At 56.0% G+C, this 27,997-nt stretch overlaps 1 protein-coding gene across 9 annotated transcripts; it reads left to right on the plus strand.

Moving 5' to 3' along the window:
• Positions 1–425: 425 nt before the first annotated feature.
• Positions 426–27,236, plus strand: SORBS3 (sorbin and SH3 domain containing 3). 9 transcript variants are annotated; one of them, XM_043453474.1, is made up of 22 exons: positions 426–573; positions 5,474–5,615; positions 5,837–5,954; positions 7,414–7,607; positions 8,653–8,716; positions 11,300–11,338; positions 11,798–11,891; positions 13,910–14,000; positions 14,309–14,395; positions 14,491–14,544; positions 15,685–15,771; positions 16,230–16,276; positions 16,716–16,849; positions 17,071–17,123; positions 17,251–17,297; positions 17,461–17,575; positions 19,617–19,742; positions 21,285–21,596; positions 22,341–22,444; positions 23,029–23,135; positions 26,235–26,299; positions 26,399–27,236. In XM_043453474.1, the coding sequence occupies exons 1-22, from the start codon at positions 470–472 to the stop codon at positions 26,447–26,449; spliced, it is 2,235 nt and encodes a 744-aa protein (XP_043309409.1). In that variant the 5' UTR covers positions 426–469; the 3' UTR covers positions 26,450–27,236. The 9 variants fall into 9 exon arrangements, with proteins under 9 accessions (XP_043309409.1, XP_043309410.1, XP_043309411.1 ...); XM_043453475.1 differs by having other exon boundaries at positions 11,825–11,891; XM_043453476.1 differs by having other exon boundaries at positions 5,882–5,954.
• Positions 27,237–27,997: the final 761 nt, after the last annotated feature.

Consider the following 27,997-nt stretch of genomic DNA (forward strand, 5'->3'; position numbering starts at 1 on the left):
AAGGAGGTGTCAGTTCGAGTTTTCTTAGACTCTGTGCTCCCACCGATTGCTCATCCTCCCTTCCATGAGGCTGTGGGTTGGAGGGAGCTCCTCCTTGATCCAAGTACACAGCCTCTGATTCTCAGGAGAGTGATTCCCACAGGCACAGCAGGTTCTGACCTGAGACAGAAGGTGATAAGCCCGGCAGGACCTGAAGCAGACAGGCAGAAGTCAAAGCAACTCAGGTCTCTGGCAGAGCTTCCCCTACCACCTCCCACAAAGCTGTTTACTGGACTTCCCATTCCTATAGAGATGAGGCTGGTAGCCAGTACTCCGCTCCTTGCCCGTGGCTGCCACCTCCCCCTTGTGAGAAACAGGAAGCTGGGGACCTTTGTCGGCTCAGCTGCACCCTCTACATTAAATATTTGTCTTGGAGTCCAGGTCAGAGCCCTAGAGAATAAGAGAAGCTCGCTGCTGGTGAGAAGCGGGTATGGCCAGGATTCCTGGAGTCGGAAGATCGTCAGCTTCACCATCTTTGGAGAACAAGGAAGAACATGAAAGAGATGTGGCCCTTAAACACCAGGATCCTGAGAGGTGGGGAAAAAACTGGTGACAAGGGAGACGGGCAAAAAAAAAAAAAAAGGGAGATGGGCACAAGCTTTGTCCCTCAGGGAGGGAAGAGGGTGGTGCCTGGGGTTGAGTAGGTATCCAAGCATTAGGGGAAGGGCGATGCACTGCCCCCTGCACTCAGGTGCTCCCAAAGCTCCTCCCTCCTCTCTGACGCTGACTTCTGTAGGCAGAGGTTACCCGGCCCATGCCCGTCCCTCCAGCTTCCCTGGAGAATCAGAGATTCTTGGAAGGGGCCTTCAAAGTGATCTGGTTCAGCTCCCTGCTGCTGTTTGGTTGCTAAGTCCTGTCCGACTCTTGTGACCCCGTGGACTATAGCTTCCAGGTCCCTCTGTCCATGGGACTTCCCAGGCAAGAATACTGGAGCAGGTACTCAGTGCAATAATTACTTTTATGAAGAGTCCCCGCAATTTGCAGACTTGGAACTCCTGAAATCATTTAAAAGCTCTTTCTTGGAGACCTTGGATCTGCTTTGGAGTATGTACCCAATGGTCCAGGTCTGCCGGTGCCGTTTCCACGCGGCAGCCCTGCAGACACAGAAGCTAGGTGGCAGGCCGCTCTCTTTCTGAAGCTTCTCAGCCTAAGCTTCCCCTCCTTCTGGCTTTACACGTGAGATTGTTTCAAGCTGGTTCACCGCAAAGCAGACAGCTCTTTTAACCTGAATCAGGGAATGATATAGCTAATAGCATCTGTGATGGTAGGGATTTAAAAGTAAGGTTTCATCTTGCTCCATTCCCTTCCTTCTCAACTTTTGTGCTGAATGGAAAACACTCTGAAGTGCATGGTGGCCTCAGAGTACCAGTCTAACTCCCAGTTATTGTTTATTTGCTAAGTCGTGTCTGACTCTTCGTGACTCTTTGGATTGTAGCCTGCCAGGTTGCTCTGTTCATGGGGTTTTTCAGGCAAGAATACTGGAGTGGGTTGCCATTTTCTTCTCCAGGGGATCTTCCCCATTCAGAGATCGAACCCGTGTCTCCTGTATTGGCAAGCAGGCTCTTTACCATTGAGCCACCAGGGAAGCCCCCTAACTCCCAGTAGGTCCTAACAAATGGTTCCATATTTTCATAATCTATAATTGATCGCTCCCAAAACAGATCTGAGATTGCCCATCAGGTATTTACGATTTAGTTGACTTGGGGCATGGGGTCTCCGAGCCAAACCAAGGACTAAGAAATGGTACCCCAGAGTCTGCCCACTAGCAGTAAGCATTCATTAATAGTAAAGCATTCATCAAACCTTCACTATAACAGGCTCTGCGCCGGCACAGAGGCTCTCTCACACAGGGGAGAAGGGGTAGTGGGGATGGCCAGAGGGGATGGGAGCCAGTGGGCGCGGACTCTTGGGACCGGTGTCAAAGCAGTGGGAACAGCGGAAAAGCAACAAGATCAAAACAAATACGGTGTGTGGGAACACCAAGACCCCGGTAACCCCATCCCTGCCAAAGGGACCCGCCCTCATCCTCCTCAGGGGCGCGGCACGCCCAGGGGGCCGCTGCCTCGGTTCAATTTCCTCCCGCCGCTGTCCTCCGCCGGGCCTGCACGTGTGTGAGCATCCGCCCATTGGCCAGTGCACGCGTGTGTGTGTGTTTGTGTGTGCACACGCCCGGGACGCGCACTCGCGCAATCAAACTGTCTCCAAGAGAGGAGGGAGACGGCCGGGCCTTAACTCGGCCCACTAGGCCACTCTGTCCGTACGGCGACCTTACCCCGGCCCCAGCCTGTCTGCATCCGGGTCCCATATCAGCAGCTGGCTCGACCCGGGTCTTTTAATCACTCCTGCCCTCTGTCCTGGCTCCGCCGAGCAGCGGCTCCCTTCCCACCCGCTGGAAATGTCGCTGGAAACTCTGAGTGCCGCTCGTGGCCCCCGCCCCCGCCCGACGCCAGCCCTGCGGTGGGGGCGGGGGAAGCAGCTGGGAAACCGGAGCGGTCTCCCAGGGGACCCTGGACCGCCTCTCCCGGCGCCGCCTCGCGGCCGGCCCGGCCCCCGGCAAGGCCCCCGGCGTCCCCGCGGCCAGCCCGCTCGCACCCCGACGGGGAGCTCTCTCGCGCTCCGGCCGTTCGGAGCCCCCGCCCTCCACCCCAGTCCGGCCCAGGGGCCAGATCACAGGGAGAGACACACTCCGCCCGCGCGCCTGCCGGCCCCGCGCGCCTCTCACGGTCCTTCCTCCCAGCGCTCGCCCTCGTCCCCACTTCTCCGGCCCCGCCGATACCCCTCTTCCTCCTCGGGCGCCCGGCCTCGCGGAGCCCGTCCTGACCGGGTCACGAGGGCGGACGGCACAGCCCCGACTTCTCCCTGCCCTCCCTCCCCGAGGGCCCGCCGCGGCCGCGCCAGGCAGGAGCCGCGCAGAGATGCTCCTGTGTCCTCTCGGGCGTCCGCAGTCCCCTCCACCTGCTCTCCTGGGAAGGTAGGTGCTCCGGAGGAGAGGAGGCGGGGGCTGCAGTCGGGGAGGAACCCGCACTCCAAGCCGGGGGGAACGCGGGAAGCCCCTCCTTCGAGGGTCCTGGTCCCAAACTCTGGGGGAGGGAAAGAGGTGAGAAGTGCCCCCTCCATCCAGATGAGGCGAAAGTCAAGAAAACCTGAAATTGTCCACGTGGATTTGTAGCTGGAAAATACCCCTGGGATGCGCCTAAGGCTCAAGCCCCCAAAGTTAAGGCAGTTTTTGGAGGGAGGAAGGAGTCTGCCAACTACAATGGGCTATTTCACGTTTTTCAGCCGTTAGGGGTGAAGAGCCGCCGGATTTCAGGGAGGACCTGGGGATTTCCTGTCCCCTCTGTCCTCTGCCAGATGCGGGACCCACTGCCCCATTGCGGCACCCATTGCCCGGTGCTTCCATCCTCCCTATGAGAAGTCCTCCTTATCACCTCCTGGTACGGGAGGAACACTCAGCCCATCCTTCCCCACCCCGCCCTGTGTATCCTGAGAGGTGCGTCACAGGGTGCCGTGTTAGGGAGGGTCAGACAGCTGGGCCACCAAGGATGAGCAGCGGCTGAAGAATCAGCCCTCCTACCGGCCCCTTCCTCCTGCAGGGCAGTTCTCAGGGAGTGCAGCAGGGGATGGCAGTGAGAGGGAAGGAGGCTGGGTCAGCTGATGGTCAGGGCTGCCGGTGCTGACCTCGCATCTTGGCCTCCGTAGTCAGCTGTCCAGGGTGGGGTTGCGGCTAGGAATCAGCATGGCTCAGGGCTCCAGATCTCCTACTTTCCCCTGCCTCAGTTTCCTGCCCAGAGTGGGGGAGAGTAGCCGGGAACTGGGGTGTGTCTGCCTGTTTTGCTTTTGGTAGGAGCCCTAATTGGATCCAGCTGGTGTGTTGCCCCTCCTCCAGCCTCAGCCATTCACTCTCCCCCCACCGCCACCCCAGCTAGGGATGGGCCCGGAAAAGCTGTGTCCCCAGTAGGTCTTCTCAAATGTCCGAAGGAATTGCCACTCCCCGACTAAAGTCAGAGAGCTGCCCCCAGCTTTGTCTGTACCCTACAGCCCCGCCATGGCTGAGCAGAAACTGGGAACAGCAGTAATCACAGTCCCCATGGCACCTTCATCCCCTCTGGTCTCCACAACACTTGCCCTGCTCGTATGACCCCCCCAGCTGCACACCACCCCCCACTGCATACCTCCCACCTACTATTCAGCCGAACCTCCTCTGTGCCTACAATTCCCATATTGCTCGCATGACCCCCACCCCCGTAACCCTGCACAGGCCACGTCCTTACACTCCATCCAGCATCTTAAGCATCCACTGAGCTAACACTCCATGCTACACAAACGGCCACCTCACAAAGTCCTTGCCACCCTCCTGTGAACCCCTCGGCCCCACAGGCACACGCGAGCCTCTAAACAGAAGTGCCAGAACCGGTCCAGCGCCAGAAGGCGGCCAAGGTTGGCTCAGCCTCTGGCCACGTTCAACAGGACAGGCGAGGTGGGACGGGACGGCCTGGGCAGCACAGCCCTCTGGTGGCAAAGACCCATTGCCTCCTCTCCTGAGTGTGGGAACCCTGTCTCTTGACCTCAGCTTTGCCTGGGGTGGAAGGACCCAGTTGGCCAGTCTGGCATGTTGCTCCCAGGAAGACACTCTGTCCAAAAGACAGCCTGGAGGTGTAGGAGAAAGTGGGGTGTGTGCACACCTCTGTGTGTGTGCGTGTGTGACACTCAGCACCACCTTCCCATGAGCTGGCCAACTCCCTGCTCACCCACTGACTCGCTGCCAGCCCAGGCCCCGGCCCAAGCCGCCTGACCCCTCACTGCACCCTGAGTCCTCTGAGGCTTCGGTCTGAGCCAAGAGACCAAAGAAGGGAGCTGATACTACTTTGAGCTCAGAACGAATGGTTCCTGCGGACTGGACATGCCCAGCCTCCCTAGAATCTTGGCCCCGCTGGGCAGTGGGCGGGTGGCCGCTCCCCACCCCACTGCCTGACTAACCACTTGTGCCTGCTGGCAAGCAGATGCTCATGGGGCCTGGGGGTGGCAGAGGGAACTGAAACAAAGTCCTGGTACCCGGGCCCTCCTCTGCCAGCTGCCCCAGTTCCCTCTGCCTTCCCTCCGGAGCAGAGGGCCGCACTGTGCAGTGAGAGCCCCAGAGGGGCCGGCCGCTGGAGGTGTGCTCCCAGCCAACCTCCCTCCTCCTCCTTGCCCGGCCTCCCCCTCCCCCTCTCCCACCCAGAGCTCCTGCCCGAGGCCTAACAAGCGGCCCATTGTGCCTCTAGGAGTCTGTACGGGCAGCCTGAAGGCGGGTGCCCACAGTAGCCTGTTTCCTGGGTCTCTGAGCTCCCACCCAGCTGGCCCGACCCCCTCCCTCCCACAGCCCCAAGGTTGAACCCAGAGGACAGGGGCAGCCTGGACCCAGCAGGGCTCCCCCTTCCTTCTTCCTTCCCCACAGAGGACACGCGGAGGAGCAGCCCTCCAGCCTTGACCCGAGCATGCAGGCCCCACCCCACAGCCTCCCAGCTGGGCTCAGCCTGGATGACTTCATCCCGGGCCACCTCCTGGCCCACGTAGGGTCATCCGCCCGGGGGACACGGGTGAGTGAGACTGCAAGGGAGCGGGTGCTGTGGGCCCCTAGTTGGGGAGGGGGGCTCAGGACAGGTGGGGGGCAGCAGGAGGATCAGCGCGGGGAGGGGGGTGGGAGACAGCTCTAGAGAGCCTCGCTGGTTCACCAGACCGGGTCCAGACCTTTTAGCCATCCCTCCGCTGCTGCAGAACCCTCTGGGCCTGAGCTGCTGCTCCTGGCCCCTCCCCACAGGTGCCCGTCATCCGGAATGGTGGCTCCAACACCCTTAATTTCCAGTTCCATGACCCTGCGCCCAGGACCGTGTGCAATGGGTATTTGCCACCGAGGAGAGATGCTTCCAGACACCCAGGTGGGTCTGCTTGGGAAAACCAGCTCCAGGGTTAGGGGTTGGGAAGGGGTTCAGTCAGAGCTGCTTGGGCTCAGCCTTCTGGCATCCACCCTGGGTCAGGTGGAGGGACAGGAGGTGGGTGAAAGTCTCTCAAGGCCCCGGGGCCAGTGAGCTCAGCTCACCACCCCTCCCTGTAGGCACGTGCTGGCCTGTGAGAGTGAAACTGCTGTGGCAGAGACCAGGCTGACACATCCCTTCCCCTGCCTCCCCCACCCAGTGCTAGGGGGAAGGAAATGTGCAGGGAACATAGCCTTAGGCCAGGGGGACCTCCAGCAGGCCAGGGGACAGCTTGGATTGGGAAGGGAGGCTGAAGGAATGTGAGCATAGGTGGGTTGAAGAAGGCATGGGTGCTGAACTCAAGACACACCCCCGAAGGGCTGCCCCCGCCCCCCATCTGTATGCAGCAGCCCAGCAGAAGGTTGCAGAGACAGCTCTGGGACTCTGCCAGCTCCTGGGCTCCTATGAGTCAGCCCAGCCCAGCCCAGCCCAGCCCACAGGGTCTGGAAGATGCCTGGGACCTCCTGGGTGCACGTCCACCAGGGCCCCTCTCTTTAGGAGGATGGCAACATTTATAGAGCATTCCTTTGAGGCAGCCAGTGTGTTCAGTAGTTTACACATTTAACAGATGGTAAGCACGTAGAAAATCCTGGACACTGTAAAGACACTTTCCAGGTCTTACCTCACTTCATCCCTCCATAGCCTGGCAAGGTAGGGTGTCATTATTAGCATCTTCTCAGTGAAGGACCCGCATCTCAGGGATGTTCAGTCACAAAGGCTGAGCTGAGGTTCAAACACTGGCCCATCCTTCCCTGAAGCTCTTTTGTTGTTACACCCGGAGGCCGAAGGTGCTGGTGAGTGAGTTTCTGCCCCTGGTGTGTCGATTGTGTTCAGGCAGTGTCCTGAACACAGTCACACACATTAGATCTCCCTGCAGCTCTGCTGTGACTACCCTCATTTTACAGAAGTTGGAAACAGGCACGGTGAGGTTGATTGCTGTGCCTAAGACACACAGCCAGTAGGTCTGCATTCAGGTCTTCTCCCCCAGCCCCGGGCCCTTTTCTGCCACACCCCACTGTCTTCCCCAACTGGGATATTTGCCTCTAGCATTCTCTGCATGTGACAATTCCAGCTCTCATTCTAAAAACTCTGAGGACATCCCCAACAAAGCAGGGTGGAGACGGGCATAGATTTCTCAAGATAAAATCCATTTTCAATCACTTTAACTAAAAAGTAAACAAACACAGGAGCCCTGTGGTCCTGCCAAGGATGGGGACGTTTGTAGAGTCTGCGTCATCAAGTTAGACAAACAAGGGGTTGCTGGAACTTTTGAACCCACAGGGCTGAGTGGTCTGAGGATCTGAGGGACAAACAAACTTCGGTGGGGTGCCTTTGCTGAAGCTCCTCTCCATGTACCCCACAGACCCTGCTTGGTATCAGACCTGGCCGGGCCCTGGGAGCCGGCCCCCTGGGAACCAGAAGACCCCTGCCTCCCAGCATTCCCAGAAGTGGTCAGCCACATGGACCAAGGACAGCAAACGGCGGGACAAGCGCTGGGTCAAGTATGAGGGCATCGGACCTGTAGATGAGAGCGGCATGCCAATTGCGCCCCGATCTGTGAGTCCAGGGCTGGGGCCGCTGATTGGTGGGGCCCAGGGGTCCGCCCTGAGCTCCACCTCTGCCACAAAGCCTGTTCCCAAACCATACCAGACCGAAGCAGGGGTTCAGCCTTTATGGGTCCGGGGGTCACGAGCTACAAAGTCACAAGCAGGCTGGCATGTCTGAGTTGTGCAAGGGATTCTTTTTGGCAGGGGGGGCAGTTCTAGACTGCCCCATAGTTCCCCATGGTAGAGAGCCACTGATGTACGGGCTGACCCTGGTGGGGGCTGCCCCGCTCCCCCATTCATGGCCCTGGGCCTGGCACAGCACTGGTGGGACGGGCGCTGAGTGACTGACCGAATGGGTGAACGAGAAGAGTCCTGAGTGAGGCCTGATGGAGCAGCAAGCTTGGAGGATCTGAAGGATTCATGCTGGGAGGACCTGCCCTTCCACCACTCCCAGGCCTATCCTGAGCCAGCTGTCTGCCTCTAGTTCCTTATCGGAAACTCAGATTGGTAACATAGCCTTCTGCTTCCCAAGGTTCTTTGGCGTCACAGGTGAGGTAGAGGATGTGAAATACCTTCCTACCCTACCCCCCACCGATACTGTTTATTTTTCATTACATAGAAACACATGTTCTCTGTATAATCATCAGAAATACATAAAAAGAAAAATATATATATAAGCCACCCCAGATCTCACAATTTAGGGCTCGTCACTGGTGGAGATTCTTCCATAAATCTGAGTATTTTTTTTTATAATTGAAAAAAATTTTTTTTGGCCATGCCACATGGTATGTGGGATCTTAGTTCCCCGACCAGGGATTGAACCCACGCTCCCTGCATTGGGAGCAGCGAGTCTTAACCACGGGACCACCAGGGAAGTCCCCCTTCTGTATGTCTTACTCAAACATAACAGACTACATGGAGTTATTGTTACTAAAGATGTCACAACAGCCCACCCAGGGGGGCTTCAAGGGTGGCCAGAGAAAAGACTCAGCGAGAAAAAATATCTGTGGCTTGATATTGGGAGGGTGGCCTGACTTTGCCTTCTTTGATCCCAGAGTGTTGACAGCCCCAGGGACTGGTACCGAAGAATGTTCAAGCAGATCCACCGGAAAATGCCGGGTGAGACCCCCTTCTGGGACCCCGGGGCATGGGGAGCGAGAGGCAGACAGGGGGACTCACCTGTCCGGGGAGTGTCTGCACCCACCCCAGGCTCTGCGGTGAGTGGTCGCTAAACAGTCCAAAGGAGGGAACCGCCAGTCTGCTCCCTGTGTGGGGAACAGTGACCAGACCCTGTCCCCCGTGAGGGTCGGGAACCGCGCGGCCACACATCCGCTCAGCCAGCCCCTTAGCCACGAGTTCAGCACTTGCTGTTTGCTGACTACTATTCTAGGTGCTAAAGATAAAAAAAGGTCGTTCCTGCCTTAGCAAAGCTTGAGGCAGAAGGGGTCACAGAATAAACACATAGACATTTAACATGGCAGATGGTGGTAAGGGCTAGGGAGAAAAGGTCGGGAGAGTGCCCAGGGCAGGAAGGCTGCCACTTCACGCGGGTGGTCAGGAAAGGCCCCTGAGAAGTGTCTTCTGAGCTGAGAGCTAAGGTTGTGAAGGAGCTGGCCCTGCAGGGCTGGGGGAGGAGGGTTGCTGCATGGGGAGCATGGGGAGCCCGGAGGCAGAGCAGGCTGGATTTGTTCTGGGGCCACAGAGAGGGGCGGGGCCGCCGTGAGAGGGGCACGTGGTGGAGATGGAAGACAAAGATGCTGGGATCAGGGCACTCAGGGCCTTGGGCTTTTACTCTACAAGAATTGAGGCGCCCCCGGGAGGCTCTGAGCTGAAGAGTGAGTGACAGGCTCTGACAGGTGGTGGCTGAAGTGACTCCCTCTGGCTGCCAGGTGGGGAAGAGATGGGGCTGGGTAGAGGCAAGGGACCAGTCAGGAGGTCTGGCCGGAATCCAGGCTAAAGACAACAGTGTCTCAGATCAGGGCAGTAGCAGCGGGCCTGGTGGAATTCTGGAGGCAGAATCATGATAATTTGATGATGGATTGGATGTGGCATGAAAGAGACCAGTCAGGGATGACTTTAAACCTGAGTGAGTCCATGAAGTTGCCCTTTATAAATGCATATACACACAGGAAAGGCGGGGAGGGGGGTTGTGTGTGTGCAAATCTAAGGGGCGTTCAGTTTTAGACACAGTTCACACAAGTGGCAGTTGATATTTTTGTTTTTGAGTCGCTAAGTCATGTCTGACTCTTTAGTGATCCCATGGACTGTAGCCCACCAGGCTTGTCTGTCCATAGGATTTTCCCAGGCAAGAATGCTGGAGTGGGTTGCCATTTCCTTCTCCAGGGGCTGTTCCCTACCAGGTGATCAAACCTGCATCTTTGGCATTGAAGGCAGATTCTTTACCACTGAGCCACTGGGCAGTTGATAAACAAGTCTGTAGTTCCTGGGGTGAGGCTTAAGCTGCAGATGGAAATACCAAGGACCCACTCAAAGAGATTTTTGGTGTAAAGGTCCTCCAAGTAGCTTCAGTGTACAGCTAAGGTTAGGAGTCCCTGGAATAGACAGTATTTTTTAAGGTAGAAGACTGGACCAGATCACCCAGGGAGATGGAGAGACAGAGGCCCAGAGACTGAGCCCTGAAGCACTTGCTTGGAGAGATGGGCAGAAATCATCTAGGTTGCCTGGGAAGGGGCAGCTTGGGAGGCAGGAGGAAAACCAGAGCAGCCTCCCTGAAGCCAAGTGACAAGAAATTTCTAAAGGAGGAAGTGCACCTCTGTGACTGATGCTGCTGATGATCAAGTGGGACTGACCATTTGATCTGGTAACATGGAGGTCAATGGAGTCCTTGACGAGGGTGGCTCAGGCTTTCAGGAAGTGGAATTGAAGACACTGAGTTTCTTATGGCCAGCATGCATGCAACCCTATGGACTGTAGCCCCCCAGGCTCCTCTGTTCATGGGATTCTCCAGGCAAGAGTACTGGACTGGGTTGCCTTGCCCGCCTCCAGGGGATCTTCCCAACCCAGAGATTGAACGTGTGTCTCTTATGTCTCCTGCATTGGCAGGCGGGTTCTTTACCATTAGTGCCACCTGGGAAGCCCCTTATGGCTAGTAGTTGGCTGCAAAGGAAAGCAGAAAACTCCAAGAACTGGAGGAAGGTGTGGGATCCGGAGAGGGGGGTTGTGGTTTGCGTTTAAGGTCAGAGCTGTGGTTACGTGTCTGTGTGCCAAGGAGATCAAGAGGGTTGGCTGGTCAGTAGCTCTTCCTTGGAGGCCCCAGGAAGTCCTGAGCACCTTGAAGAGTGGGTCTGGGCAAAGGGGGAAGATTTAGAAGAGGGTGCAGAAAGGGCAAGAGGGTGAAGGGGAAGTAGAATTCTCCAAATTGACCTGGCAGGGCAGGTCTCCAAAGGTCAGGGAGAGGGTGTGTGTGGGAACCAGGGAAGGAGGGGCAGGAGGGTTTGGGCAAGGCCACTGCCCTCTTGGCTCCCTCAGGCCCTAAGGCAGCCAGAGGCATTTCAAGCCCTCCTGAGAACTGCCCTCCTAATTCCTTCCCTCCCTCGAGACATTCTTTAGGCTCTGACTCAGCCCCTGGGCCCTTGCTCTAGGCAGGAGGGACTGGGAGCCTCTGGGGCTGCCTCCCAGGGCTCCCCAACCATATCTTTGCTTGCTGCCCCCACCCTGACCTAGTCCTTTCTGCTACCCTAGACCTACAGCTGGACTGGACCTTCGAGGAGCCACCCAAAGGTGAAGGCAGGGGTGGGGGGTGGCATGCCCCAGCCTGGCGCCTGCATTTACCCTCCCTGCAGCCACGCCTGGCTTTGGGGCTCCCCAGTTGGCTCAGCTCAGCTTGTGAAGTCTGTACAGCCCATTTCCGTGAGCTCCAAATCCCCTGGTCCATGGTGTTAATAATTCAGAGCCTCTGAGTCACTGTCCGGCAAATGCCTAGCCTTGGCTCTGCTTTCTCTGGGCCTCTTTTTTCTCATGTGTAAAACGGGAACACCCCAGAGATGTTTCAAAGGTTTGGTAAAGAGTATAAAGCTCTTGGCACCCAGCCCATAGTTACTGGTCCAGAGCATCACCCCTGTTGCCACCAGCCACCCAGGAGCATGGGTGGGAGTGGGCCAGAACCTTCCATGGTCACCCAGGTGCCCTCAACCCCAGCTTTCACCTCCCTCCGCCCTGTTTATCTTCTCTTACTTTCAGTGGATTCTTCCTGTGCCACCTCTGCAGACGCAAGGCATCCAGGGCCTCAGCAAAGACCACCTGCCAGGCCAAACCAGACGTCGCCTCTGAGCGGGTGAGCCATCAAGGGGAGGGCCCCAGAGCCGCAGAGGGGTGCTGCCTTCCTTGAGGGGACTGGCACCCCCTGGTGGCCACAGCTGGCAAAGTCTCGCATCAGGCCGGCAGGCTCCCACCCACGGCTCTGCCCCTTCTCAGGGTTCCCACTGCTTGAGATCCTCTCCAGGCCACCAGAGCCAAAGGGGGATGACCTGACCGCTATTTGTGGTCAGGACCGCCTGGGATGCCTCTGTATTTGGCAGCAGGAATTCATCACCCCAAAGATCCACGCCTCATTTGGGGTGGAGAGCAGGGTAGCCCGGGGCTAGGCATGGACCTGCAGCCATCCACTCTGAAGCCTACAAGAAAACAAGGGGCATAGAGGATCGCAGGCTTTGTCCCAGATGCCACTGAGAGAGGAACCCTCCAGACAGGTCAAGGACGCAGTGCATCTTTTCTGAGCAAACCACACAAGCTCAGCGCAGGCTGCGGGGGCTCAGCCCAACCTCAGGAATCAGGAGGCTCTCTGTCACAGTGTCACTAATGAGTTTCTGACTCCTTTCTGGGAACAGAGTGACCTCATTAGCCTGGCCTTAACTGGGCTGTGGTTCTTGGCATCATCAATAAGGTAGAGACTAAGATTTGGTCAAGATTTCTGGATTCTTGCCTGGAAAGTTCCATGGACAGAGGAGCCTGGTGGGCTGCAGTCCATGGGGTCGCAAAAAGTCGGACAGAACTGAGCACACATACGCACCTCTGGATTCAAACCAGTGTGCTGCACTAGCCACGTGACCTCGACCAAGGTAACCAGTCTGAGCTTCTCTAGCTCCATTTGTTAAATGGGAATCAGAGGGTGGTATGAAGATCAAAGTACACGGCAAGTCTCCCCAAACATGATTATCATACAAGCTTGATTATGAGTAGTTGTTGTTCAGTTGCTCAGTCATGTCTGACTCTTTGTGACTCCATGGACTGCAGCACGCCAGGCTCCTCTGTCCTCCACTATCTCCTGGAGTTTGCTCAAATTCATGTCCAATGAGTCAGTGATGCTATCTAACCATCTTGTCCTCTGTTGTCCCCTTCTCCTACCTGCAGTCTTTCCTAGCATCAGGGTCTTTTCCAATGAGTTGGTTCTTCCTGTCAGGTGGCCAAAGTATTTGAGCTGCAGCTTCCGCATCAGTCCTTCCAGTTATGACTACAGCTTCCTTAAATTAGGAACAATGTATTCCATTCTCACATCACTGTTGTTACTGATGTTCTTCCTAGAGTAGTCATAGTAACAGCTGACAAATCCTGACCCTCCCCTCAGACATTCCATCACTTGATAAGCTTGGTACAGTGTTCCCACTTGGTGGAAACATTCAAAACTCAGCAGAAACTGGAAGATTTCAGCCAGCCAAGAAGGGAGTCCTAGCAGGACACTCAGGTAACTGTGACAGATGACATCAATGATCTAGCACCTCAGGGAACTGAGACCTGTGGAGCAGAAGTAACTTGTTCAGAGCTCCTGGGTCAGGCCTACAGGCTCTTTCCCCTGACCTGGGTTTTCCGGGAACTAAGATGTAGTCTCACACCCTTGGGTATGGGTGCAAGACCACTTGGTCATGGCGACCAACTTCATCAAAGCTGCACAGACATACATACCCACAGTCATGGAACCAGATAGAACCCAAATGCAGGATATTTCATCAAGGCCAGCAGGAAAGGGACTGGCCACTTCTGGAGCAAATGTGTACATGTTAGTCCCTGTCTTGGGTGTCTCAAGTATGTTCCCTCACCTAAGATTCCCCATACCCTTATAAAGGTGGGAGTCATTCTCATATTACAGGTATTGAATCAGAGGCTCTGAGACCAAAAGAGACAAAGCTAAGTGGTGGGACTGGAATTTGAATTCAGAGCTAATAACATTTTACTATTTAACATTGCTTCTACAGCCCAGAGCAGGTGGGGAGGGGGTGAAGCTCCCTCCCCAGGACTGTGTGCTCATGCCTGCCTCTGTTTCCCTAAAAGGAAACTGAAAGATGTCTTTTCCTTTAGAAGAAGCTGGGACGTCTCTGAAGAGTCTCTTAGAAGAACCTTCAGTTGCAGTCCTGGAGCACCCTCCTCCCTGCACCAGACTTCGAAGCAGGTAGCTTGCCCAGCACTTCCTCCATCACCATGCTCTTTGGTCAGGCCCTTTGCTGCAATAGTTGGTATAGTCTGTATAGTCCATGGGGTCGCAAAGAGTCGGACACAACTGAGCGACTTTCACTTTCTGCTGCAAGCACAGGTAAAGCAGTTCTTCATCTTGGAGCTTGTGCAGTCAGAAGATCCTGGAATTCTTGGGAGGGTGCTGATGGGCATGGAAGTGGACTGTGGCTGAAAGCCTGCTTTTCAAGCCTAGCCAGTGTCCCGGTACCCCTCTCTTCAAGCTGATGCCTACTCCCTGCCATGCAGGTGCTCAGACGCCAAGAGAAAGCGGACAATGTCTGGACGGAAGAATCCTGGAACCAGTTTCTGCAAGAACTAGAGACTGGGCAGAAGGTGTGTGGGCCTGGTTCTCTGGAAAAGGATGTACCCTCGACTCGTGCATTGGGGGAGCGATTTCACCCCCTCTGACTCACTCTTCCCACTCTTAGCCCAAGAAACCACTGGTAGACGACCCTGTTGAGAAGCCCTCCCAGCCCATTGAGGTGCGTGCTGTGGGCAGGTGGGCTGGAGTGGGACACAGTATGTTGGGGGACCAGTGAGGGACTTTCTGGGTGGTCAAGGTCCCCATGACCATGGGCCAAGGCCATGGACTCAAGACTCTGAGCCTCTCTAGTCCCATACGGCTTAGTTCTGTGCCCCCAGCACCCAGGACAGTGCCTGGCATACAGTGTGTGAAGCTGTTAGGTGCTCAGTCGTGTCCGGCTCTTTGCAACCCATGGACCCACCAGGCTCCTCCGTCCATGAAATTCTCCAGGCAAGAATACTGAAGTGGGGTAGCCATTCCCATCTCGGGAATCTTCCCAACCTTGGGATCGAGCCCAGGTCTCCTGCAGTGCAGGCGGATTCTTTACTGCCTGACTCACCAGGGAAGCCTCTGGCATACAGTAGGCGCTCAGTAAACACGTGCTGAAAATTGTGTGTTCATCACAGCAGGCTGAGAAGAGACTGATCAGTGTGGACTGGAATTGTCTTGAAGATGGAGCTTGGGCCAGGCAGAGAGAGGGGGCACCTAGGCTGGGGGTGACAGAGGCAGAGGCTGGAAGGGGTGTATGTGTGTGTGTGTGTGTGTGTGTGTGTGTGTGTGTGTGTGTGTGTGTAACAGCAGCTGGACTGGCTGGGGGTGACAGAGGCAGAGGCTGGAAGGGGTGTGTGTGTGTGTGTGTGTGTGTGTGTGTGTGTGTGTGTGTGTGTGTGTGTGTGTGTGTAACAGCAGCTGGACTGGCTGTGGGAGGGAGGGACGGAGGGAGGGCGGGGTTGGGTAGAGTGAAGCCAGGCTGTGGAGGGCCATGAAAAGACTTGAGGAAGTAGGGAGCCTGGTAGGCTCCTGAATAGAGAAACACATCAGGAAATACTAAAGCGCTCCCCTGGGAGTAAGGGATGGGTGAGCTGGGTCAGCAGGGAGGGCCCTCCTGACACTCCAAGACACACCTCCTGGCAGGCCCAGAGGTAGTCAGCCTGGCCCGGCGCCCTGAGCCTGCCCTTGACCCCAGCGCCGCGTACTTTGACGTGTTGCCATTGGGCTTCTCACATCTGACTTTCGCCCAGCCCAGCGCCCCCCACGGTACACTCCCCGCCCCCCACCTTGCCCCTGGCCCAAGTCTCTCCGCACAACCCGCCCCCAGGTCCTGCTGGAGAGAGAGCTGGCCAAGCTGAGCGCTGAGCTGGACAAGGACCTGCGGGCAATCGAGACTGCGCAGCCGTCCCCCAAGGTACCGGCCCCCCAGGGCCCTCCTGGTGGGCGCAGGAACCCCGAGCCGCATAGGCGTGGCTTTGGTGGGAGGGCAGGCCGACGAGAGGCATCGCCTCCAGCTGCACTCGCGACCTTGGGCGACTCCATCCAAGTCTCCTCCCTAAAGTGCGGGGCGATCACTGTTCCTAGCGACCCCTAAGAGCCCTCCCCGGGCCGACTCCACGTCCAGCCTGCCGTCCGGAGCCGGAGGGGTCCCTCGCCCCCGGGACCTCAGCCCCGCGGCCCCACGTCCCGGCCTTCCCTCCCCCTTCCACACCCGCGGTCCCTCCCCCCGGCTCCTCGCTCCTCCCGCTCCCGGCCCGCCGCCCCGCGTCCCTCCCGCCCCTCCTTTCCCGCTTCCCCTCCCGCTCGCTTCCCGGCCGCAAACTTTTCCGGAGGCGGCGTCCCGGGCCCTGACCGCGCCCGTCTCCCGCACAGAGCTCTCAGACGCCCCGACGGTCCCGGGAACCGCGGTCCCCAGCGCGGTGAGTGGCGGCGGAGACGTGGCGCGGGGAGGGGTGGCGAGCCCGGGACGCCGACGGCGGGAGGAGGGGCGAGAGCGCGGACCGGGGCCGGCGGGGGCCTGATCCGCCGCTCGTCGGCCGGGGTGGGGGGCCGTCCCTGCTCCGCCGAGGGAAGCCGGTTCCCCGGCTCCGGGGCTCGGGTCGCAGCTGCGAGGGGATCCCGCGCTCGCTCCCGCCTCCCCCACCCCCGGGCCGCACCCTTTCCCGGCCTTGACCGCTCGGGAAGTAGGACATCCTGCTGAGGGCCCGGGACCTGGGGGATGCCTCGGGAGGAGGAGGGCTGGGGTAGGGGAGATGGGGGGAGGCAGCGATGGGGGTGGTGGGCATTCGGGCGGGCAGTGGGGAGCCGGGTCGGGGGTGAAGCTTCAGACAGGTGCCTCACTGGTGCGTCCCCGCGCAGCCCGGCCTCCGCCTGGAGCTCCAGCTCCCCGAATGCACTTCACCCGGCTTCCTCCCTGAGCGCCCCCAGGATGGCGGATGGAGGAAGCCCCTTCCTAGGCCGGAGGGACTTTGTCTACCCTTCCTCAGCTCGAGGTGAGCAGCAGATCCTGCTCTTGTTCTCACGCAGACGGCCCCCTCTGCCGCCACCACTGCTCGGGATACGGTGGTGCCCCTGCAGAGGTGGCAGGAAGGTCACGGAACCCCCCTGTTCCCACCGGTTCCTGTCCTGGGCAGGGAGGGGGGGAGCAGAGCCCCACCCCAGCCCTGCCTCCCAAGACATGGCCTTCCCAAGCTGAGGCAGTGCTTCTCCACAGACCCTAGTGCCTCTGATCCAGGGGGCAGCCCTGCCAGGAAGGAAGAGAAGAAGGTAAGGGGGGGTGGGACCACCAGGGTCAGGGTGCAAGGAGGGCCTGGGGTGGGTCCCTGTGACTGCTCTGGCCTACTTGCCGGCTGAATGACTGAGGTCACTTGATCTGTCCTCTCCCCCTGCCCAGAGGAAGGCCGCCCGGCTCAAGTTTGACTTCCAGGCCCAGTCCCCTAAGTAAGTACCATTCTGCCCCTTGCCTTCCCCGTGGCAGTCCCTGGGAGGACAGGACTGCAGTGTGCCCCCCCAGAGGGTGGGGAGAGATTCCGGGGGCGCTGAGCAGAGTCTGGAGGACCCTGAGGACTTACAGATTGCTGGATGTCCCTGCTCTGGCCTTCAGGGAGCTGACTCTGAAGAAGGGTGACATTGTCTACATCCACAAGGAGGTGGACAAGAACTGGCTGGAGGGAGAGCACCATGGCCGCCTGGGCATCTTCCCCGCTAATTACGTGGAGGTGAGTGGGGGTGACGAGCAAGGGGCCCTGCTAGGAGGGCAGAAGGGTTTGCAGAGACTTAGAGAATGCAGACCCCCTTTAACCAGCCAGGGAGCCTCTCCAGAACTGGCTGCTCCCTCACACCTGGCAAGTTTCCTAAGACTAAAGCCGTGAGCTGGGGTAGGGGCCAAGTCTCAGCCTCATTTGTGCCCTCCAGGAAATGTTTGTTAAGGGTAGGCCTAAAGGTGGAGGCCAGACCAGGGGAAGAGCCAAACAGCCCCGTTCCTGCACTGGAGGCCAGCAGCCTGCTCAGCGTCCCTACACGTTCACCACTCAGAAGCCACCTCTCAAAACCTGCATCTCCAGCTGTCTTTTGGGAAGAAATCTAATTGCAACTGACAAGAATATAAAGTCTGAGACAGTTCACCAATCACATATACTTGTGGCGTCTCCTTCCTGTGTATCACTTCCCTCGATCCCCCGATCAGCCTGGCAAAGTGATAGGTCACCCCCACTTTACAGATGCACTAAGGTTCAGAGCCAAGTTGTTAAGTGAAAAATCTAGAATCTGGATCCAGAGACAAGGTTCTGGGTTTGATAGATATGGGGCTACAAGTTATTGAGTATTTGCATCTTTTAAAGAATTTCAAATTATCTAATTTATCAGCATAAAGTTGTGCATAATATTTCATTATTGTTCTCTTAAATATTTATTTTTGACTGCACTGGGTCTTCATTGCTGCCTCTGGGCTTCCTCTAGCTGCAGCCAGTGGGACTAGACTCTAGCTGTGGTGCGTGGGCTTCTCACCGTGATGGTCTCTCTTGTTGCAGAGCACGAAGTCTAGAGCTCAGGCTTCAGTAGTTGAAGTGCTCGAGCTTAGTCGCCCCGAGGCATGTGGTGTCTTCCCAGACCAGGGACTGAACCCATGCTTGTTATTATGCTCTTAATGTCAGTAAGATCCAAAGTAATGTCTTTTCTTTCATTCCTGACATTGGTAATCTCTGTTTTTTCTTATTCTGGCTAGAAATTGGTTAATTTTATGAATCTTTTCAAAGAACCAACTTTCAGTTTAATTGATTTTTCTCTACTTTTGGTTTCAATTTCCTTGATTTCTGCCTCTTCATTATTTCCTTCATTCACCTTATGTTAGGTTCTTTTTCCAGTTTCTTAGAGTGGTAGTTCAGATTATTGATCTGAAACCTTTTTCTCCTAAATGTAAACATTTAATGCTATAAATTTCCCTCTAAGCATAGCTTTACCTACAACCCACAGATGTTGATATTTTGGGTTTTTTGAGTTTTCATTCAGCTCAGACTATTCTCATTTCCTTTGTGGCTTCCTCCTTGACCCATCGATCGAGTCATCTATTTCAGGCTCTTTATCTCATAGGCATCAGTAGACCTCCTCTATCCTTAAAACGATGTCCCTGATCCTGAAGTTCCACAAGTATGTACAGGATTGCATGTCATCAGTCATTTACATCTTGAAGTGCGGAAGTATTACTCAGTCGTGTCCAACTCTTTGCGACCCCATGGACTGTTGCCCCACCAGGCAATCGTCTGAGCCACCAAGGAAGTTCTTACATATTAGTATGCACTAGTTTATTAGCATCTTGATTTTTCTGAGTAGGATGAAGCGAAGAGAGCATGGGGATGCTGGGCACATGGTGGGGTAAAAGTGGAGGGGGAGGAGAGACACTTGGTTCTCAGCAGTGGTGAAATAGTAGATCCTCCCTCTTAGAACAGGCTACCAGGAGTTCCTGCTCCTTGGTACTTCTCATGTCCTTCTGTGCCCCGATTTAAACTCTCCTGTTTGCACCGCCGTGGTCCACTCTGATAATGCCCACTCCACATAACCTCTGGTGAAAATTCTTCCTCCAGAAGCATTCTGGGACTGACTACCCCCTTGCCCTATGCTCACTGCTGGCTACCCCCAGGCTTGTGTTTGGCATCTACCTCCTCTCTGGTCTGGGGAGAGACCTTGCTCATATTGCTTCCCCAGGAGCCCAGGTCTGTACCCAGTTGATACCCAAGCTGAATCTCATGTCCTCTCTTCCTCCAGGTGCTGCCAGCAGATGAGATTCCCAAGCCCATCAAGCCTCCGACCTACCAGGTGTTGGAGTACGGAGAAGCCGTGGCCCAGTACAACTTCAAGGGCGACCTGGAGGTGGAGCTTTCCTTCAGAAAAGTACGCTTGGGCTTGGCCGGGGGAGGAGGCGTGGGGCAGGGCAAGGCAGGTGAAGACACAGGGAAACGTGCTCGGTAAAAATACTCTTTAAAAAAAATCAGACACACCTACTTTCACTAGTGTTTCAGATTTTTTTTTCTCCATCTCTTTGGATATATTTCCCTTAATTGTGACCATTTTAATTTTTGTTTATTTATTTACTCTTATTACTTTTTTGGCTGCATAGGCTCTTTGTTGCGGCAGGCAGGCTTCAGTTAGAGCACATGGGTTCTAGAGCACGTGGACTCAGTAGTTGTGGCGCTCAGGCTCTCTAGGTGCGGCATGGGGACTTAGTTGCCCCACGGCATGTACGACCTTAGTTCCCTGACCAGGGATTAAACCCGAGTCCCGTGCATTGGTAGGCGGATTCTTAACCACTGGACCATCAGGGAAGTCTCCTGCCCATTTTTATTTGTTTATTTATTTTAATTACTTTATTTGGTTGTCCTGGGTCTTAGTTGCAGCATGTGGAATCTAGCTCCCTGACCAGGTACCGAATCTGGGCCCCCTGCATTGGGAATGCAGAATCTCAGCCACTGAACCACCGGGGAAGTCCCTTGCCCATTTTTAAAATGTTCAAAACTTCTAGAGTAGTTGTGCTTTTTCTCAAGTTGCAGGTTGGTAGGCTGTGAGGATCACTTCAGCATTTTAAAAATAATACAGTGGAAGTCTTAGAATACCTTGCACATGGAAAGGGTATTTCATCCAACTTTTGGACAGTTGTGTGTGTGTGTTGGGGGGGCGTGTACTGGATTGATATTACAACATAGTCTTTTTACTATAGATAATGGTTCAGAAAACTTGAAAAATGTTGAGACTTCCCTGACAGTCCAGTGGTTAAGGCTCTGCACTTCTAATGGAGGGGACGCAGGTTCCATCCCTGGTCAGGGAATTAAGGTCCCACATGCAGTGCAGTGCAGCCAAAAAATTCAAAAAGAAAGAAAATGGAGTGATGTCCCGGAAAGCAAGGGAGCTGGTCTCTCTCCGTTTACTGTGAGGGCAAAGTTTACTGTGAGGGCAAAGGCCATGAATGCTCCTAGTGAATGTACCGTACCCGGTACCCGTGGGACAGCTGGCCTCGGGAGAGAGAGGGAGGGAGGGGGCTGGAGGGAGAGAGGGGGAAGGAGGGCGCCGGATGGAGAGGTGGGAGCAGGAGGGCGCTGGAGACTGTCCTTCCTAGGTCAGTGCCACTAACAGTAGTCAGTGTGTGGGCTTGGGGACACACCAGCTGTCCTCAGGGAGTTTGTTTTTTGATGCTGTGATGACCTCCAAGGTGGGGGCAGGAAAGGACCCAGTCATGGCCGTGGTGCTCACTGCTGCCTGGTGCTCCTTACCAACCTGCCATGGAGCTGTGTGAGCCGTGTATCACCAGCTGGTCCACTCCAGGCCTGATTCCTCCATGCAAGGTGTTAGGTTACAATGACTCTGCCCCACGTAGGCACCCTCCTGTGTCTGGCAGCCGAGGGCCCTGCAGATACCATCTCCCTCCCTCTCTCTGACCAGGGGGAGCGCGTCTGCCTGATCCGCAAGGTGAACGAGCACTGGTACGAGGGCCGCGTCTCGGGCACCGCACGCCAGGGCATCCTCCCCGCCAGCTATGTGCAGGTGACCCGGGAGCCCCGGGTCCGGCTCTGTGATGACGGCCTCCAGCTCCCTGCGTCTCCTCCCCGCCTGCCCACCGCCCGCCCGGTCCATCACCCCAGCTCTCCCTTAATGCCACACAGCCCAGCTGACCCCACTGACAGGGGAGGCCAGACCTCCCCCCGCCGCACCGGCTTCTCCTTCCCTCCCCAGGAGCCCAGACCTCAGACCCAGGTAAGGCGACCTGCCTCAGACCCGAGAGTGAGCCCTGCTCCCCATGCTGTATTCTCCATTCCTGGGAGGCTCTGCGTTGTGGAATCCCCCTCAACTGCTCAGGATGGTCTAGTGGGCTCACCAAAGAGAACCTTGTGTTGCAGTCCTTGAGGACCCCAGACCCTGGAGCTGCAGCCCAGGATGGCAGGGGTCTCTAGGTGGGACCCCCAAACCAGCACAGGCCTCCTGACTTTGCAGAGTCCACTCTTGGGATTTACCTGTATCAGCGTCTGGGACAGGGTGTCTGCCATTCACCTTCTGTGTGACCTTGGGCAGATGACACCCTCTCGGGTTTGGGTTTCCTCACTCGTAGAATGGGGAGAGCGAGTCCCACTGCAGAGGGTGGTTGGTGGGAAGTAGCTGATGGGCAATGATGGCTGTTGGTCGTCAGGCTGACACTGACCACAGGCGGGGCGTGTGCTCCTATGTTCATCCCTCACTCAGCAAACTGTGACGGGCGGACGGAGCCCATGCACAGGACGCCTCCTGCTCCCGGCTCTGCGCACACGTGCAGACCAGCCACCTCCCCTACCTGGGCCCAGCTTCCCAGCACCTGTGAGGTCACACAGTCAGACAGGTCTCCCTGTGCTGTGACTGTGAGATGAGATGAGGCAGCGTGGGGCGCTGTTCCCGGGGAGGGGGCAGGCCAGTTCACGCCTCCTTCCTTGTGCTTGCATGTGCCTGCCTGCCCTCCTATGGACCTAGAGTCTCAGCACCCCGGGGTCAGCTCTGTCCCATCCTGGAGGCTCCAGCCATCCCCTGGACCTGGGGACCTCGTCCTCCACCACCACCGAGATACACTGGACCCCGTGAGCACCATCTGGGACGCTTGGTCGGGGTGGGGGGCTACTCTGCAGGCAGTGCTGAGCACACACTAATTTACTCCTCCCTACCCAGGATGGAGTTGGGTAATTTCTCCTAAGGAGTGCTTGTCCTTACAGTGCTTATGGGTGATTTTGGAGGGGTGGGGGGGGGGCAGGGGGTGCGGGAGTGGGAGGACACTTGTCTGCAGGGTTCCTGACCTGTCCCTGCCAGCTCTGGGCCTGAGAGCAAGCCTCCCACACTGGGCACCCCTCCCCTCCATCTCTCACTGGGTTTCCAGGGCTGAGGTCAGTGTGGGTGTGTGCGCAAAGTGGAGCATAGATTTGAAGGCATTGAGAGCTCGGGAGGTGGAGTGTGGGTGATTAGGGCTTGGAGAGCAGGGAGCAGGCCTGCAGATGGAGGCACTGAAGCCAGAAAGAATCGCCATGCCCAGAGCTGGGCCAGGGAGTCACGGGAGCATGGAGGGACCTGGGAAATTCCAAGAATGTGTCCACCTTGGTTGGGGACTAGCCAGGCCTGGTCTGGGGAGGGGCTAGGTCCCTGGTGATTGCTATGGCAATGTTTCCTGCAGGTACCGGGCGATGTACCAGTACAGGCCCCAGAATGAGGACGAGCTGGAACTGCGGGAGGGGGACCGGGTGGACGTTATGCAGCAGTGTGACGACGGCTGGTTTGTGGGTAGGTGGGCCTGGCGGGCAGGCTGGGGGCAGGTGCATCTCAGAGTTCTGGGGGAATGGGCTGGGAGACAGGCCAGAAAGGGTATCTCAGAGTCTCGGGGGGAGGAGCCGGGGGAGAGGCCAGAAAGGGTATCTCAGGATCCTATGGGGATTTGAGTGGCCACTCCTGCCTGCCAGGACTGGTTCAGCAAAGATTCATGGGCTGACCACCTCCCACCCTTCCAGCCCAGCACTGGCTGCTTTCCCAAAGCCAGCACTCTGTTGTTCTCATTCCCTGAAGAAGGGTGAGGCCTGGGAGGAAACCAGACTAGCTCAGGGTCACTGCTGAAGCCAGTGGGACTCAGGGCAGCAGGGTTCCTGGCCCCCAGGCCTCTGTTCCTTCCATCATACACCTGTGTCTGTGGAGCTGTCCCTGGGTGGGAGGGTTGTGGGGGGGCCGGTCTCCTGAGACACTGAGCCCTTGATGGAGAGGACCAGGTCTCACACGTGTGTGTCCCCACCCCCACCACCCATAGCTAGAAGCTAGCTCTCTCGCCCCCAAGAGAAGAGAGGGGAAGAAGATCCGAGCCCTCAAGGCTGGCCCAAGGGCAGCTCAGGCAAGGACTAAAGCAGGAAGTCTCAGGTTGGCCTTGGCCTGGTTCACGGTGACCACTCAGCATGCTTTTTTCCCAGAGTGAGCAGATGAGGTCCAGGCCCCAGCTTCAGAGGATGGGGTCATTCCTGGAGAGCAGTGAGCATCTAGAAGCTCTGGCTCAGCAGGCTCCAGGGCCTGAAGGGTTGCGGGGCTGCCTTGGGAGGACTGGCCCCAGGAGTGACAGCCTTCCTCTCTCCTCTGAATCCCAGCACCTCAGTGCTGACCACACTTCCAACACACCAGTAACTGTGAAGCACCAGCTTATTAGCATGGGGCTTCCCAGGTGGTGCTACTGGTAAAGAATGCGCCTGCTAGTGTGGATGTAAGAGATGCAGGTTTGATCCCTGGGCTGGGAAGATCCCCTGGAGGAGAGCATGGCGACCCGCTCTGGTATTTATGCCTGGAGAATCCCATGGACAGAGGAACCTGGCGGGCTACAGTCCACAGGGTCGCAAAGAGTCAGACACAATTGAAGGGACTTCACACACACACACACACACACACACACACACAGAGCTTAACACACACACACACACAGCTTAACACACACAGACATACAGACACACACATACAGATACACACACACAGCTTAACACACAGATACGCACACACACAGACATACACACAGATACACATAGACACACACAGACACACACATACAGCTTAACACACACACACAGATACACAGATACACACACACACAGACACACACACACAGATACACACACACACAGACACACACAGACACACACAGATACACACACAGCTTAATACACACACACACAGCTTAACACACACACACACAGATACACACACATACAGACACACACAGAGACACACACACACACACAGCTTGTTAGCAGTCCTTTCCTTGGATGGGTGGGCTTGAGGGCACATTCTTTTTTTCATTCACAAGTTTTATTCTATGCAGTTAACTTTTTTGTATCTTCAAAGTCAATTTGCTTTAAAAAATTAATATTTCTTATTCATCATAAAATCTATTCCCCTCCCCCAAGGAAACCAAATTCATGGAAGGAGTAATTTAGGTCTAAGGTGTTAGTTGCTCAGTTGTGTCCAACTCTTTGCAACCCCATGGACTGTAGCTTGCCAGGTTCCTCTCTGTCCATGGGATTTCCCAGGTAAGAATGCTGGAGTGGGTAACCATTCCCTCCTCCAGGGGATCTTCCCAACCCAGGGATCAAACCTGGGTCTCCTGCATTGCAGGCAGATTCTTCACCATCTGAGCCACCAGGGAAGCCCAGTCTTGAATTTTTTGGCTACACCACACGGCTTGTGGTATCTTAGTTCCCTGACCAGGAATAGAACATGCATTCTCTGCATTGGAAGCGTGGAGTCTTAACCGCTGGACTGGGAGCAGCTGAAATAGGTACTGTAGGTTTGTGACAAAGGCTTCCTAGCCCACCATGCTGCACATATTTGGCAAAATGGCAGCACTTTGTGCGTGAGTGCAAAGTCGCTCGGTTGTGTCTGACTCTTTGCAACCTTATAGACTATAGCCACCAGGCTCCTCTCTCCATGGGATTCTCCAGGCAAGAATACTGGAGTTTGTTGCCATGCCCTCCTCCAGGGGGTCTTCCCGACCCAAGGATTGAACCCGCATCTCTATGTCTCCTGCGTTGGCAGTCGGGTTCTTTACTATTGGCACCACCTGATCGAGTTCACCTAATTGAAGTCTTGGGGACACGTTCTAATTTTAGTCTGTACACTTCTACTTCTGCATTTTTTTCTTTTTTTACAACTCCTAGTAAAGACAGGAGGAAAAAGCACCACTTTTGTGGAATAAGCCCCAAGGGCTTTTAGAGGGAAGGTTGAGAGCAGTTGTTTTCTCAGTTACACTGGCACATTTCAAGTGCTCATCAGCCACATGTGAGGGTCACTTTGGACAGTGCAGGTCAGGGAAGGCTTCCTGGAGGAAGTGAGGGAGGTGGGGGGAGGATTTGGGGAGGCAGAGAGGAGAAGGGAGGCCCTCTATGCAGGGGAAGAGTATCAGTAAGGCCAGGGGCAAGAGGGCCCTCAGCTGCTCACGGAAGGGGGTGGCTGCCTGAGGGGGAGAGACGGTCCAGAACTTTAATTTAATTTTATTTTCCTGTAGCTCCTAGCATTTCTTCTCCTCTACCCCAGGACACAAATTTTGGGGGGTTGTGGTAGACAGAGGCCTGAATTTTGGTCCCGCTTCTACCTCTGAGCTGCTGAATGCTTTGGAGGAACTGACATGGCCTTCTCATATACCTTACCTGCCCTGTCTCTAAAATTAGGGTGTCATACTAGACCAGTGAGATTCCTCCCTACTTAAGTTCTGTGATTCATTCTCCTGCTTCCTTGCTTTCCCAAGGGGTTATTCAGGGCTGTGTACAAAGTTATGCACGGTTGGTTGAATGCTCAGATTCGCCCATCATTATCAACATCATAATGCGTGGCTGGGCCCATCTATGCTTCTGCTTCTAGGGTGCAAGAGTGAGGAAAAGCAGACGACTCCTTCCCTGGGACCTGGATTCCACCTGCAGTCCTGGGTACTGCCAGCAGAGGGCTCTCGCTTCCCGACCACCACCAGCTCACCCCATTCCTGTTTTTAAAAGTGGGGAATGTTCTTTCTGTCTTTCCTCTTTCAGGTGTCTCCAGGAGGACCCAGAAATTTGGGACATTCCCTGGAAATTATGTAGCCCCGGTGTGAGTGGTCTCCGTGGCAACTCAGAGCCCACCCAGGATGGGGTGGGGAACAGAGCACTTATGGGAGGGAGCGAGGACCCCCCTCCACACACCCCTCCCCCAGGACCTGAGCTGCTGGCATCTGCAGACAAGCCCAGCAGTCTTTCCTACAGAACCTCCCTTGAAGCCCCCTGGACTGATTCCCACCCACGACTCACAAGCATTCCTCTAACAGCCCTTTTATTTCCTCCCCTTCCCCACTCCCCAAATATAGAGGTCTGCTTTGAAGTGGAGCCTGTTTCAGGCCTTATTGAGACCAGACCCCCGAGTCCTCCACCCTGCTACGGCGTTTCCTCTTAACAGGGGCCGGCTCCCAGCTTCACCCCCATGGGGTTCCTCTAACAAGAACCAGCTTCCTAACCTAATAGAGACCAAAGGCCGCCTGCGCCTGGAGGGCTTTCTCCCTTGTCACTGCAGCTTGCTTGCCATCCTCTCTGCCTCCCTGCCTCCAGCTGGGCCTGGGAGTGTGGTGGGGGATGGACGTGGCTCTTCCTTAGCATTTGCTGCCTGGCAGGAGGTCTTGCCTGAAGGCTCCCTCTTCCCAAAGGCTGCCCAACCCTGGGCCTGGGCCGTGCTTATCATTCCGGCTGCCTTGGTGCCCAGGAAGAGCGGGGCTTCCGAGGACTGGCCTGTCCCAGATGTATTCCAGGGAGATGGGTATGTGCTGTCCTCCTGCCAGCCCAGCGGCCCCCAAGTCCCCCCTGGAAGCAGAGAATGTAAAATAAATCTGGGTACCAGGGACCTTGCCTTCCTGTCCTTTTTCTTTGGGGAATGGAGAGGGCTCCTCCCGCTTACGGTTATGGGAATTCTTTGTGCTGTAGGCTGAGCTGGGAATCAAGTGGGATGTGAATGAGTGTGTGTGTGTGTGTGTGAAAGGGAAGGCTGGAAAAGCCCCATCATTATCTCTAAAGATCTCAGGTCTCAGGCAGGATTGGGCAGCCTGGAGGATCTGGCAAGCCGTGCTGAGAGAACTAACATCTCAGGGCCCGGGGCAAGGTCTGATCGTGGGGAGAAACCAGAGACGGGAGCTGAAGGTGGCCTGGTCTGCAGCAGTTTGATCCTGGAGCTGCCATGGGGTTGCTGAACTAGACGACGTTCTGTTTGCTCTGCTCCTCATGTTTTCTTTCTCTGTGTTTGTTTACTTTCTTTTTTGGGCTTGGGTTTTTGAGCAATCGATGGCAGGAAGCTGGGAGTGGTGGAACACAGCTAGCCAAGGCCACTCTTCTGGCCCAAGGACAAAGTCCTGGGGCCTGGCGGTGGCTGTGGGCGCACAGTCTGGGCCCGGCTGCTCTCATTAGGAAGGAAAGCTCCATTCCTTGGCCACTGCTGGGAGATGAGCCAAGTGTAAGGTGCTACCCACATGTTGTTTGATGTAAGCATCCCAGCTGGCAGATTATGGGTCCATTTTACAGCAGGAGAGACTGAGGCAGAGAAATTAAGTTGTCTGGGTCACATCATCATAAAATGCTGAAGTCAGGTCTGATGATTGTTGCTGCCTCTCT

Source organism: Cervus canadensis, chromosome 30, assembly GCF_019320065.1.
Source record: "Cervus canadensis isolate Bull #8, Minnesota chromosome 30, ASM1932006v1, whole genome shotgun sequence".
In the NCBI taxonomy this organism is placed as follows: Eukaryota; Metazoa; Chordata; class Mammalia; order Artiodactyla; family Cervidae; genus Cervus; species Cervus canadensis.

What these genes read in the sequence shown, in the direction of transcription:
- SORBS3 (XM_043453474.1), top strand. Translation starts at nt 470, where the DNA reads ATGGCCAGGATTCCTGGAGTCGGAAGATCGTCAGCTTCACCATCTTTG. An exon ending in TGCACCAGACTTCGAAGCAG is followed by an intron (nt 14,001 to 14,308) that starts GTAGCTTGCCCA and finishes CCTGCCATGCAG; the next exon opens with GTGCTCAGACGCCAAGAGAA. An exon ending in TGACGACGGCTGGTTTGTGG is followed by an intron (nt 23,136 to 26,234) that starts GTAGGTGGGCCT and finishes TTCTGCTTCTAG; the next exon opens with GGTGCAAGAGTGAGGAAAAG.